This window comes from Stegodyphus dumicola, chromosome 7 (assembly GCF_044657685.1).
Source record: "Stegodyphus dumicola isolate Sdum_Otavi_A_Nest chromosome 7, ASM4465768v1".
In the NCBI taxonomy this organism is placed as follows: Eukaryota; Metazoa; Arthropoda; class Arachnida; order Araneae; family Eresidae; genus Stegodyphus; species Stegodyphus dumicola.
The window spans coordinates 16584747-16600237 of NC_140774.1; the positions used below are offsets into that span (position 1 = coordinate 16584747).

The 15491-nt window shown below is 32.6% G+C and overlaps 1 protein-coding gene across 1 annotated transcript in view; it reads right to left on the reverse strand.

The window, feature by feature from the left end:
• Nucleotides 1-15491, reverse strand: part of Cad74A (cadherin 74A) — a 160671-nt gene that overhangs the window by 104864 nt on the left and 40316 nt on the right. Inside the window, exon 2 of the mRNA XM_085819905.1 lies at nucleotides 8514-8628. Coding sequence (XP_085676031.1) covers nucleotides 8514-8601 — 88 coding nt within the window. The 5' untranslated portion in view covers nucleotides 8602-8628. The remainder of the gene's footprint in view (nucleotides 1-8513; nucleotides 8629-15491) is intronic.

The following is a 15491-nucleotide window of genomic DNA, read 5'->3' on the forward strand; positions in this document are numbered from 1 at the left end:
TGGTGGTGGTTCCAAAATGGTCTGGGCTGTTTTTACATGGCATGGACTCGATCCTCTGGTGCAACTGAACCGATCATTGACTGGAAATGGATACCTTCAGCTACTTGGAGATCACTTACAGCCATTCATGGACTTCATGTACTCAAACAACGATGGGATTTTTATGGATGACAATGCGCCATGTCACCGGGCCACAATTGTTCGCGATTGGTTAGAAGAACATTCTGAGCAATTCCAGCGAATGATCTGACCACCTACATCGCCCGACATGAATCCCATCGAACATTTATGGGACATCATCGAGATTCAGTCAGTTCGCGCCCAAAATCCTGCACCGTCAACACTTTCGCAATTATGGACGTCTATAGAGGCAGCATGGCTCAATATTCCTGCAGGGAACTTCCAACGACTTGTTGAGTCCATGTCACGTCGAGTTGCTGCACTTCGCTGGGCAAAAGGAGGACCGATAAAATATTAGGAGGTATCTTATGACTTTTGTCACTTCAGTGTACTATTAAGTGCAGCCACACAACAGTTTTAACATTAATTATTAATTTTATTTTTATCCTATTTATAAGTAGTTTGGTAAATAAAAACTTTTCTTCTCTATTCAGAATTTTCTGAATATAAAATATAAGAAAATATAAGAGTCATTATGCCTTTTTTTGAAACAGAAGACGTGAAAAATCTGCAATACCCTCGGCGGGACTTGAACCTGGACCTCTCGAATACGCGCCGAGTGTGCTAACCGTTACACCACGAAGACATGCAGAAAGGAGGGAGAAAATACCTTATGTACTCCCCCTTTTAAAAGGAGACTGGGAATGAGGAAACCCAATTGTGAAATCCTGGTAGTGACGAATTATCACGTACCAGCGTTTAGTTCGGAGGCCACTATCATCATAGTCATTACGTTTTTGATGCTGGAGACGTGAAAAATCAGCAATGGCTTCCCTGGGATTCAAACTCCGGATCTCTAGAATACGCATCGAGTGTGCTTCCACTTACACCACGAAAGCATGCGGAAAGAAGGGAGAAAGTACTTTATAAAATTACAAAATAAAACTAGCCAATGAAAAAAAGAATTTAGAATACCAAATTATGAAATTAATATATCTCACATCAATATCATATTACAAATAGTTCAGTAATATGAATAGTGCATTAAAAAGGGAATTTATATCAAACTGGAATTGTTCTGAAATGGCGTTGTTGCGCAGCAAGATAAACTCTCGGAAACTCCCTGGTTCTGGGCGAGAATCTCCCGGTTTTTCTCATTTCAAGGTATCATGAACCTCATTTCAAGGTATGTATCTATTTCTTGGACTATGTAAAAATGCCTTGTGTGAACTAAATCCAGAAATTTCCAGTATGGCTGCTGGTATTTCTCTCAACATATCATCCCTTTCTTGCGGATGTTGCAATACGATTTGAGACTCTTCGAAGTCGAATTATACGACTGATGATTTACGAAGCACGAAATTTATTGCAAACAAACAACATTACTTTCTCTCTTAAAATAGACCGTAAATTATATTACGCCAACAGCTTGCCATACTATGACTACGTAAGAAAGTTCACTTAAAAGAAATCTAGTACTAGAGGAACAATAGAAAATAAACTATAGGAAATGAGAACTAACGGAAAAGATATATTCGGGCCAAGCCAACCGCAATTTATTCATGATGTTAGCCACTAGAGAAGAATGCGGCTCGGTTTAAAATTTAGGACAAGGATTGCAAATAGGAGAGAAATTTGAATTGGGTATTTTGTTATTAAGATCAATATGAATGACAACTTAAAAATTCAAAGAACACTCCAGGAAAAGAAATTTACATGATAAAAGAATTTTACGTTCTCCATTTTTCAATCTTGAATCCAATTTCTTAAGATTCTATACTGCAAGAATTAAACGTTACATTACGAAAAAATTCTTTTTGATGTTTATGCAAAAATTAAATCGAATTTTTTCGTAACAGGTAATTCAAAATAATTTCTTGAAGACGTTAGTAAAACAAACACAATCTTTCCCCCACGATAAAATAATACTCTCTTCTACGTTACTGTATTCGAATTTGTTTGCACATAATGTATTTGTATGTTCCATTGCATTTCTTGTGCTTATAGCAGAAGAATTTTTTTTTAATAAATATTCAAATTTGTTTAATTTAATTGTATTTGATTCCATTACATTAAGACCTATTAAAGATAATTTAGCATTTCCCCCGTCCTCCCGGGCAATTTATAACCATTTATTGATTGAAAAAGTAAACATTCTTATACTTTTTATACAATGAAAATTTCATGATTTAGAGCAGCGGTTCTCTGTTAAGTCGATACTGACCGTCTGGGAGTCGATGAAATTTTAAAAGAGGTGAAATGATGATCAAGGAGCCAATTCAGGGTCTATAGCCAACTATGCACCGGCAATTAATCAGTGTAATGAAAGTCCCATTGATTACAAATATATACATATATTTATATTCATTAATAAAATTGAGAATATATTTTCCATTGCTATAGAGCTATAGGAAATATATGTACACACATTTTAATAAATTTGAGAATTGATTTTCCTTTGTTATAGAACTATAGCATTATATACACATTAATAAAATTGAGAATTGGTTTTCCATTCCATTTATTAATTATTTATTAATTTATTAATTCTCAATTTATTAATTCATAAAAAACAATTCTCAATTTTATTAATTTTTTATGATATAGCTCTAATAAATTAATAAAATTGGTTTTATTAATTTATTAGAGCTATATCATAAAAAGTCTTTTATTTAAAATACAGAGGTTATTTACAGATCTTTGGAAATTATTTAGTGAAGATGTGTTGATTTATTTAATTTACTTAACGGTTATTTTATGTTTAAGCAGCTTTCCTATGCATCTTGATTTCAACTCACACTTTCTTGCCCGAATGCAAAATGGCCAGCGCGCTTGTATTAAAATTAAATAGAGGAAAGGTAGTATTGAAAGGAAGATTTTCATAGGTGAAACTAGAACGTGTTCTGCCTGCATGATGACCACGTTGCTATCTTTAATTTACTAGCGATTAGAATTCAGTGGCGTTGAGCATTATGCTTGTTTACGCCGACTTTCGAGTCAGAGTCATCTTTCGCGATAGTTAACCTGTGAAGCCGTTAGCTATACTACTTAATTTTATCACTGAGTTATGCCTTTTGAGTATATCTTATATACTCCCCCCCTTTTAAAGGGCGACTGGGATTTTTATGGGACCCAATCGCCAAATCCTGGGTGGGGAGAAATCATCATCCACCACCCTTTTAGTTCGGGCGCCACTGTAGAGACATTAGGCATTTTTGGAAGCAAGCAAGATGAAAAATTAGCAACGTCTTCGCCGGGAATCGAACCGCGGACCTCTAGAATACCGGCCCAGTGTGCTGACCACTACACCGCGAAGGCACGCTAGGAAGGCGGGAGAAATACCTTATAGATTATTAAAATGTTTTGGAACACACATTTCTGGCAACAGCTTATTACGTGAAATGAGAAATATCGTCTGCTACTTTTAAATTTATTCTTCTTTCAAAATGGCGCATGGAAATACTTGTCATGCACTTTTAGAATAGATAGAAAAGCTGGACTCATCATATAAAAAGCATAGAAATCATCTAAAAAGCATATAATAAAACACTTATCATCGGAACGATTTAGTAGCAACTTTTTATCCGACATCTTTGTTACCTAAAACACATAATAATGAAATTTTGAACATTTTTGTATTGAACACTATTTATTTTGGGGGTTTTTAACTTTTGACATACCAATCAATGAAATTCGGACTCAGGTTCCGGTAAAGACCTGGTTATTTGTAGCAATCAAAATCCACTTTAAACTGTCGATAAATTACTTAAAGTGTGGGAAGAAGACCGTGCATTGACAAAACTGCCAATCAGGATAAAGTTTACGGCGAAACTGCATGCACGCATTCTTCCGTCTCTAATTCCCTCTATTTGTTTTGCGATTATGAACTTCATCTTTTGGAGATTATTATAAATAAAATTTTGATTCGCTTTATTAATAAATTTGAATCCCAGTGATCTATTTGAGATATATTACCGGCTAAATCTTTTAAAATATGTTTTCCGATTACTAAATAATAACATTTCCGATTATTTTTATTATCAAATATAAAATCAAAATAGTGTACAAATTTTGACATAACACTGTTATTAAAAGAAAATGACAGAAAATTAATCTAATATATTACTACATAAATGCCCTACAAATAATCCCGTATAAAACCGAAACGCAAAAACTGAAATGAATGGAGCAGATATTTCTAAATTCTTTGGTAGGAAAGAGGCTACCAGAGGCCAAACGGAAAAGTCGCTGAATGCGCTAGTTCGGACCGGGGTTCGAATTCCGGTAAACGGGCTGTTTTCGTGGTTTACCCTAATATGTATACGAGTTAGTTTGCCTTAGAAACTTCTCCATAAAGGCATCCTTCCCCTTAGGCAAGTATCTATGGAATGCTTTGCAATAATCAAAACAAACCAAGCTAACTGGGGAAAAAAAAACAGTATTTCGCAAAAGTATATAATGAAATTTCTATGCTAAAAGCGAATCTGTCTCCTATTGCAACCATTCGTTAAAAAAATTAAACACTAAAAATTATCATCCTTTTAATACTTTTCTTCCTATTAAGTATATAAGCAAACATCAAATGCATGAATAATAAAAATGAATACATTTATCAAAATAAAATCTATATTATTAAAATCTATGCGCGTCTGTTTGTTTGTTTGTGGCATTAACTCCTCCCGAATGGCGGGAAGATGAATTTCAAGAGAGGTACCTCCAGATTCCAAAAATTCATGCGAAGCTATCTGGACCATTCTCGTCTTCGTACAACTTTAATAAGCGGTGATATTAATTCAAAATTCTGGAAACGCTAATTTCCCCCCTCATTTTTCCGCGTCGCAACAGTCTCGCGCGTTGGAGATAAAAATGCTTTATTTCGGAAGGTGTTGCCACTGCTAGCTTTCAAATCAAGGAGTTTATTAATCAAAAACCTGTAAGTTTTACAAAATATGAAATAAAAAAAATTCTGAAAGCTTTCATATTTTACATTATGTTCAAAGGGGCTTTTATTTTACGTTTTGTGCGCTGCCTTTATTTATTAAATATCATGTTCTTCGCACTTAAACCATAAAAGTCAATTCAACAGCATTATCGCAAAATAATTTTAAAATGAGCCAATCTTTAGAATTTCCGATACACAATCTCGCAAGCTGGAGATAAAAATGTTTTTTTTTTTCTCTTTTTTACTTCCTTGTACGAAAAAAAAAAGGAAGTATTGTAATCGCGAAAAGTTTCAGGCAGCATATTTCAAAGAAAATATCCAATTGGACCGCTATCGAATGCAATTTAACGATGTTTTTGCGTGATATCTGTACGTAAGGACAGAATAAAATACTCTTCTCCTTCAAAAAAAATTATAAAACTGCTTTAAAATGAATTCTGAAGAGAATTTTTCGTGGCGTCTGTACGAACATATGTACGTACGTACGTACGTATCTCGCATAACTCAAAAACAAGTAGCCTCAGAACGTTGAAATTTTGCATATAGGACTGCTATAACATGTAGATGTGCACCTCATATTTTGGTTGCAATCGGCCGCACCAAACGTATATAAATATATTTATATATATATCCATTCTGTTACCCGGCTCAGTGATCTCAGTTTCTTTACTCTTATATGTTTGTAAATTGTACACTTTTTGCTTTAAAAATGATTGGATTATGTTGTTTTCATCTTCCGGTTAAGGTTTTTATGCCTTGAGTAAACCTGTATGCAATATTTTTAGACTTATCAACAATTTTAAAGTTGTCTAAGTGCCACTAAGGCCTTTTTTTTTATGGCGGCCATTGAAGTTTACATTTGAAACAGGAGACTAGTGGATTTGTTGCCAATCTAGAGAAACTTAGCTTCGCAACAACAAAGATAACGCAACAACAAAGATTCATTTATTATTGCCAATTAAATCATGCTTAATTCTTTCTGGAATTTTTTCGAGGAAATAAGTGTTTAAGATTTACTTCGTAATTTTTAATATAGATATTTTGAGATTTTATGTATTTTTGCCTTCTCGCGAAGTGAGAACTGAATTAATTAAATGAGAAATACTCAATCGTCTGTGAAAAACTGTTTCTTTTTTGTTTTGTTTGCTTAATTTCTTTTATACATCCTTCTAGCTTTATTATAGTATTTGAATAGAACATGTGGCAACGATTAGATAATTCTATTCTTTAAATGAAATAAATTTTGTGCATTATGAGTTATAATATGAACGAAATATATAAGTTAACTGTTATATAATTATTGGATTATATAACTGTTAACTTGGTTTCCGTTATATAATTATTATATAAGTTAACTGTTATATAACTATTAATACTGTTAAGTGAATCTAGCGCCAGAGTGTCTCTATGGTAAACAAATACGAGAGTGAATTTTAAAGAATGCATTTATTCTATTGTGGTTTATGCGCTGTCGGCGAAGTAGATTTAATTCAATCCAATAAGTTTAAATGAAATGCAAGAAAAAATGCGTATAATTTAATATTACGTACAAGGAAGTCATGTGGTGTACACATCAGATTTTTTATTATATATATATATAATTTGTTTTACTATATATCGTTACTTAAATAATTATTTCCAGCTTAAGCGGTGACATCAGCATCTTGATTAATATAATAAGAAAGGCGAAGAGAAAAACGTGACGAAGAAAAAGATAGGCGAAGAGAGAAAAAAAAAAATGCGTATGGAGTGGACTATTCAGCTAACGATTGTTCACAAGTAATGCTTTCGAAAATGAAAATAATTAAAAAAGAATCTAACAGAGATCATTGAACAGACAAAGAAACTTTAGTTCTCTCCATGCGCTGGACGATTTATGTTTAGCAATCAGAAAACTTATTTCTCCAGACATTTATGAACATTTATATTAACTCGCACGCTCAACGAGTTAATATAAAAAAAAATAATTCTAAATAGATCATTGAGAATTGAAAACAAAGTTTGAACGATATATAAGACAAAAATACGTTGGTTGTTCATGCTGAATAAAAACATTATTCGATTCATTGGAGAATCGGTTGCTTACTACTTTTTTAAATAAAACGTTAGATTCCATATAAAGATATGATAATACAAACAGTGTTTTATTTCTAGTTCCTGTTCCTAACTTTATTCCTTTCCCATAGAACAAATGATAAAATGCTAGAATTAAAAAAAAAAAAAAAAAAAAAAAATTAAATGAGTATATGGTAAAAAAACTAAACTATTCTTTTTTAACCCAGGAGAATAAGCCTTCTTTTCTCCCCTAAAATGGGCCCACCAGCGGCCGAGCGGTAAAGTCGCTGAACACTGGTAGTTCGGTCCGAGGTTCGAATCCCGCGAACGGGCTGGCTGCATGGGCGTTTTCGTGGTTTTCCCCATGTGTAACGTGTATACGAGCCAGTTTCCCTTAGAAAGTCCTCCACGAAGACATCCCTCCTCTTAGGCAGATAGCCCTCGAGGCTTTGCCATAATCACACACACACACTCCCCTAAAATGGGAATTGAACTTTCCTACCATGCTTCCCAACTTTTTTTGAGGAATACGTATTCTTTTCCTCAATAAAGTGAATTGGTTCCTTGAATTAGATTCCTCACTAGTAATCTCTAATATACACTCGTCAGGACTTAATTTCTAAGATTAGAAATGCCGGAGCTCTATGGAAGATCGTTTATTCTCAAATTAATTAATAGATATTTAATTAATGTTTATAAATTGTTTTTAATCAATGATTACTATATAATTCATGAATTATAATTTAATTGATAATTACTAGATAATTAATTATTATTTATTGAAATAATTAAAGCTTGAAGTAATGAACTAATTAAAATTAACTAAAATGTAAAGAGATAAATTGAAATTTAATATAATTTTATTGTTATAATAAAATTTTGGAGATAAAATATCTACTGAAATTGTTATTCAATTACATAAAAGAAGTGCCGCAGCCTTCTTATTCAGGGCTCCGGTGCGTTCCGGCTAGAATTATGATTTATTACAAAATCTAAGAAGCACCGGAGCCAAGATCCGGTGGGTTCCGGCCGAATTTAAGTTCTGATCGTACGGAGGGGGAAGTTATTTTAGCATCACAAAAATTAAATATACTTAAAGTATAGCTGATGAAAATTCCGGGCGAAAAAGAATGAAGGTATGAATGGGTGGAAACAAAAAGTGAGGGGAATCTTTGTGAGAAAGAACGTTTTCTTTGACCGCGGCTCTCTGTTGATATAATTATAGCCATCATGCAGATGGGTGTTAGGGGTAAATGAGTCCTGAATCGGACTCCTATAGGTAAAGTTAGTGTAGGCAAAATGGCACGTTAAAAGTAACTATTTTAAAATTTGCAAGAAAAAGCATGCAAAAATATACAGCAGTGAAAGTATATAAATAGGATGACCCAAAACATACTTGCGAGTAATGTGCTCACAACGAAGACCAAGCAAATGTGTTTCATGATACTGGCTATGTCGTTTCTTGTCCATCCATTATTGAGCATCACGAGAACGCTACCTCATCTCTCCATCTAAAAAAGAAAAAAAGATAAAAAGATAAATAAGTAAATAAATAAACAAATAAAATCTGAAACGATTCAGATTTTAAATTACGTCCAAAGCGGCGTTTTTTTTTAAACGTTTATTGTGTTATCTTTATTTATTAAATACAGAGGCTGTTCGCACATTTTTTAGACGATTTTGGTAAGCGGTAATAAAAAATCGTTTGCTGCAAAAGAAGTAATTGCAATTGTACTATGTTTTTAAAAGTCAAAATTATCGTCTGTGGCTTGAAAGTTTTGGTTTTATTCAAAATGGCGAATTTAACAAAGCAGCGGTTCGAAGACTACATTTACGCTCTTTCCGAAGAGAAATATGCATACTCCGTTATCCAAAAACGATGCGAGAGTCATGGTTTTGCGATATCTAAAGCGTCGATAGGTAATATCATCAACAAGAAAGGAAACAAACGTCAAATTGGAGCGTCAAGTGGGACAAAAATTCCAAACATGTATCCAAGGAAAAAACGGACATCTTCGATTATAGCAAAGGTACGTTGTTTAACGTTAAAAGAAAATCCCCCTAGTCTAAGGACAGTTGCAAAATCATTAAAATGCTCGGTGTCCACTGTAAACAAAATAAAAAACGTTGATTTAAATCTTAAGAAAGCGAAAAAACGCAATGTGCATCGTCTTCTTCCGAAGCATATCGCTCAACGCAGGACACGCTGCAGAATTCTATTTGAGAAACACTTATCCAAAGAAAAATGGAAAACAATTGTCACAATAGATGAAGCATGGGTGTATTTAAATGACTGTAACAAAAAAAAAAGAGTTATTTATTATCATAAAAGGGGAGAAAAAAATTTAAGTACATGGTTCAAAGAATCGGAAGAAAGTTTTTCTAAGGTATTCATGATTGTTGCTGGTTTTTCTTATAATGGCAAGTTAAAAATAAAGAGAGTCCAAAAAAATGTCAAGATTAACTGCAAATACTCTCAGGAACATATTTTATCGCCATTTTTTCTGAATGAAATGCCATCGCTTTACCCAAAGTGCCATCTATCTGTGAGACTCCATCAGGACAAAGCTAGCAGTCACACATCAAAATCCACTGTAAATTTCCTAAAAGAAATGGAACAAAAAAAAAAAAAAATGGTATCAATGCCAACCCTTCACTGATATCCCTACTAAATCTCCCGATGTGTCACCTATGGATTTTTGTGCTTTCGGACTTTTAAAAACTGCATTATCCAAACGTCGTCCCAAAACCCTAACAGGTCTGTGGAAAACTGTTCGGGAGGAATGGGATAGAATACTTCTTCTGCCACTTCAAAAGGCATTTATTATCCTGGAAATTGCGGTGTCGAAAGATAGTTCAGAATAAGGAATGTCAAATAGAACATTTAAAACACAAGAATTTTATGTAATTTAGTTTTGTGAATACAATATACATCGTCTAAAAAATGTGTGAACAGCCTCTGTATCATGTTCTTCGCACTTTAAACCATAAAATTCGATTCAACAGCAAAATCGTAAAATATTAAAAAACAGCCTATCTTTAGAATTTCCGATAGAGAGTATCGCTCGCTGGTGATAAAGCTCACTGTATTTATTGTACTCTTGAACTGAATTGTATTGTTTAAGTGCGAGGTACATGATATTTAATAAATAAAGTCAACACACAAAATGTTAAAAAAGACGGACGTAGTTTAAAATCAGGACCTTTCAGATATTTTATCTTCTTTTCCCTGAAATAAGATTTCCGTTTTTGCCCATTCGAGGAAGTTCATTAGTTTGAAAATAATATTCAAAAGCTGTAGAAATTCTTCCTTATTAAAGTACAAAATAAAATAAAAGAACCTTTCTCTGTGCGATTACGTTTTGTTATTTCTTGAAAATTAGTTTTCAATTAAAAGCATTTCATTTGATTTTGAGTTCATTTCCATATTATCATTTATTAGTAACTATTGGATGCAATCTTTTAAATGCGTCTGCAATCCGTGTTAAGTTGAGACTCCTGGTGATCGAACAGATAAGGTCTCTACGAGCTGATAGTTCGAACAGAAGCCAAGTCCCAGCGAATGGCTGGATCCATAGCAGTTTTTGAGGTTTTCCTCACATGTAAAATGTCAGTGTGGCCTTAATGAACCGTCCAAAACGAAGTTCCCCTAAACAGAGATTCGTGGTGTGCTTTGCCTTAATAAATTACCCTTGTCTTGTTAAAATATCAAGTTATTGTTTTTATTACAATCATTAGAATTTAATAACGAAAATTGGTAGTATTGCGCTTAACAGTTTAAATGAAAAAAAATATTATATGTCTTCACGAATTATATCTGTATTAAATGGTTATTAAACTAGAAGAAATTCTCTCGGATTTGCGCTTTTTATTGCTTTAAATTATTCCATTCTTATACAATCTCTTCTAACCATCTTTGAAGAAATGTTTTAAAACTGTTCGTGTATATCATAAGTAACATAAAAAGGTTGCTTAGCGTTTGTGTATCAACTTATTAATATTTTTTTAGAAAATATTAAAATTTCTAAATGTTATTAAAGATGTAAAAAACGTTTTCAATTACACTGCAGAAAAATTGAAGCAGAAACGTATTCGCATCGAAATTAAATCTAAATAACGTTTTTAAGGTGTTAATTGGCTTTTGACAAAATAACAGCAAGTAATTAGAATTCATAAGGGGGGAGGAGTTATGTCACCTTTAAATTTATCGAGTTAAAATTTAACTTAATTTCAAAATTAGTATTTTCGGAAAGTAAAAAATTTTCCCGACTTAACTTCTTGATTATAAATTTTTTGCGCAGGTATATTGATTCATTTTCTTTTCTCCAATGTAAACTCTTTGCTCTTACGTTGAAATAAAAGCGTGCTATTTAATTAAAATTTTAGAACGAATCAAGAACTCAGAGATATGCTGCCTAGAAAATCTCCAATATTCAATAATATTCAAGTAATTTTCAATAATATTCAATTCAATTCTCAATAATATTCAGGTAAATTTTCCAGTTTGTAAACTAACTATTCATAGAAATGAGCTGATTAGGATTTTAGTCAGGAATTAGGAGGGTCATTAGGAAAGTCAGATAAAAAGGAAAATCAACTGTGCTCTCCGCGGTATTTGAGCCACGAATAATTACTACCTGGACGTGCTACCATTTACACAAGACAACACGCGAGGAGGATCTGTAATTTTTACAAAATAAAATAAAATTTGATGTATTGTCTTTTACAGTGAATGAAACTGTTACCTAAACAAGTAGACTATCATCTAAATATGCAGATAAATGTCTTCTAGTGTCCGTCTTTTCTGGAATATTAAAAATAGCATTTTCGCTATTGCAGTTATTTCGAGTTACAAGCGTTAAATTATTATTATTATTACTGCATAGCCTATAGGCCCAATGATTGCACGGATATTAACTATCAGACAAGTCTGTAAGGTCCACTAGTTATTACGGGTCAGTGATACTTTGCACCCGTTTCAGACAAAAGGTGTTGTGAAGAAAGAAAAACGAATTCTGCTCAGAACGCAAACAGCTCAGGACTTCCGCCATTTTAATTGCCAATTAGAAGATGTGTCCATTTAGTATTCCATGGCCAGATCACAACATAGCATTTGTGGAAGATTTTTCGCAATCATATCTAGATAAGAAAAGGAAATAAAGAAGATCTGATATTAACACTTCATGATTTCCTTGTATGCCCTGATAAATTATACCCATTTTTGCTGCACTACATTTAAACTTATTTTCTTGTTCAGTTAATTCAGTTCTCACGTTTGCGACAAAGCAAAAATACATAAAAACTCAAAGCATCTTCATTAAAAATTGTAAAATACATAAAAAAATGAAACATTAAATACAGTAAAATACAGTTTAAAAAACAATTTTAACAATTAAAATTAGAGGTTTTACTCCAAAACAAATAATTCGGCCAACGGAAGGAAAACAAAATTTGTGGTGTAGAAAACTAAAAGTTAACTTTTGGTACCACTTGGCAAAAGTTGGTGCATCGTCTGACTTAATTCACTATTCTACTAAGAGTTTCAAATGTAAACAAATAGCGGCCTCGTCAGGCCTAATGCCACTTAAAATTTTAAATTGTTGTGTGAGTGGGAGTGTATTTTTAAAGATACACAATCTGTGTTAATCTGTATTTTAATCTTTTGTTTTTAATCTTTTAACTTTTTTTTTTTTTTTTTTTTCGTCGAGTACGCTGCGTTAACCATGAGGCCGATTATTATCGGCCAGGAAGGTTGCAGCATACTCGTAAACTAAACCAAACTAAACATCGCCTAGGTATTCTACAGAATGCCAAATGACAAACCAGTAAATTATAAAATACATGCCCAATTCATTTCTAATATCCATACATTTAATATTTTCATGCATAATCCATAAATACATTTATGCAAAATTCATACATTTAATCCATAATTCCATACGTTTAATATATTTACTCCATAATTCCATACATTTCAGTATTCTTTAATAACAAAGGCATAAATTTCGTTCCCTCCAACTTTCATTTTTCTTTACGCATTTTCAATGAAAGATTTTTAATGGTACTCTTTCATTATTTTTCAAATAAGATTTGTACTTTTGAAGAATGCACATCTTTTACACACCTTTAGCATCCCATTTTTTTCATACTTTCCCAAAATAGCATTTCTCCTTCTATAGAATGCCTAGCTATAATATGCAGTGCTTAGGAAACGTACATAATAATTCTCAAGTTTCACACTTGACTAAAAACGCCGGGAATTCTGTAAAATGTCTAGATATTCTATAGAGCGCTAGAGTTTCATATATTGTCGATAACATGTTAAAAACGTGCTAAAGTCTAGATGCATCGTTAAAAACATACAGTTAAAGTAGAAGAGGTGTTTATTATCAAGGATGTACGAAAGAAATCTAATTAATGTTCCCAAATAACAGTAGTTAAAATAGAAATGGAAATATTTTAAGCAAATATAAAAAAAAAAACCTTTTGAGGCAGAACAGGCTTAATTGCATAAACAATATAAATAAAACTTACTATTCTGGTCTATTATTTTATTAAGAAAGCAATAAGAAACGAGATTTTCACATTTTCGCCATTTTTGTGTCACTTGTTTGCAGTAATTTCTCATCATACTTAAAATTCGTGAGTAGTGGACCGGAACCTCTGCGCGTTCGAGAATCATTCGCCTGAAGTCAAATTTGATAAATTTTCTGTGTGCTCAACTCTGAATTTCTCGAAAAGAATTCGCCGCTGGCATGGTGAAAATGAACGCTGGACGAGAATTAAACTTTTTCAGCCTTCGATTTAAACTCTTTATCTCTTCGCTTTACCATTATCTTTTGGCGATAATATATTCATATAATCTGCTTTAACTAACAAAATTTAAATTTTTTAGAAATAACAGCAATAAATGATCTCAGAATCGAAGATTGCGCATCCTTTTACAAGAAGCAATCCTTTGAACTGTAATCTTGACTACTGTAAGTTTGCATCCTTATATCCAAAAAGAATAAAATATCCAGATAGATTTATTTTCTCCTATGCAAAAATATCGGGAGGGAATGGGTAAATTTGGAACTGCTGCCGTTTGCTACCACGGAAGATTATTCATTACCGCCTGTATTTAAATTTACCAGTTGAATGGTATTTCCCCAATTTATTTCCATATGGATTTTAAAATATTTTTGTCATCCATTTAACATATTGGATATACTGTTTAAATCTATTGGTCATAATATTAGACAATAAAAAAAATCTGAAAGTATTCAGATTTTAACGGTCTCCAAAAGGGTTTGTTAAGGTTTTTTTTTTTTTGCGATTTTGCTGAGCTCGCTGTCTACGAGTCTTTTGTTACACTCACTCCTACTAACACATTCATTTTTGTCTTTTTAGCTTTGTTATTAAGCATCATTCCCTTCCACTTACGTGATATACAATTCAACAGCAAAATTACAAATATTTTAAAAGCAGCATGGCAGTATGCGTTTAGAATTACCAATAAGACGTTAAGTGTTGGCATAGCATTTTTCTGTTTCTCGGTCTTTTCTCCGTTAATCATATCAATGTTCATACTAAGATTACTTTACAAATCTCTATTTTGTCTTTTTATGATAAGCGTTTTGTGTGTTTACTTTATTTATTAAATATCACGTTCTTGGAGTTTACGCCACATGTAATGCAATTTAACAGCAACATCGCAAAATATTTAAAAACATCATATCTTCAGAATTTCCGATAGACAGTCTCGCGCGCTTATGATAAAAATGCTTTAATCCATACAGTATTGCCACTGCTCGCTTTCAAATCGTTCAGTTTGTTAATCTAACATTCGTTGAAATTTTACAAAATATGAAATAGATAATAAAACAAATTCGAAATCCAAAGTTCAGGCTTTAAGGTGCAATTGTTTGGGTGGAGGACTATATTATTCAAAATTTTATGGTTCTAGGTATCGTTGTTCTTGGACAGGGCAAGAAAATACATATATTCATGCAGATTCTTCATTACTTAATTCCTTTAAATATAATACAGGGTGATAATATTTGGCGGAAACAATTCGAAAAGTAATACAATAATTTTTAAGTGTTTCGACGCGAAATGCCATTTTGAGACAGATATCCCATTCGGGATGAACGTCCTTTTTGGACTAATAAGGTAATATAAGACATACGTATGCACTATATAAAAGACAACTTACCATAAAAATAGTATTTTTAACAGACAAAATTCGTCGAGATTCCATGAATACAGTATTGGTCATTTATTAAATCTACTTCCATAGGATATTAAAAAATTGAGCTAATAACCAATTTTAACAGTCATACTTTGTTCGTCTTGTAATGACACACAGATTTTCGAAGAAAGGAAACATGAA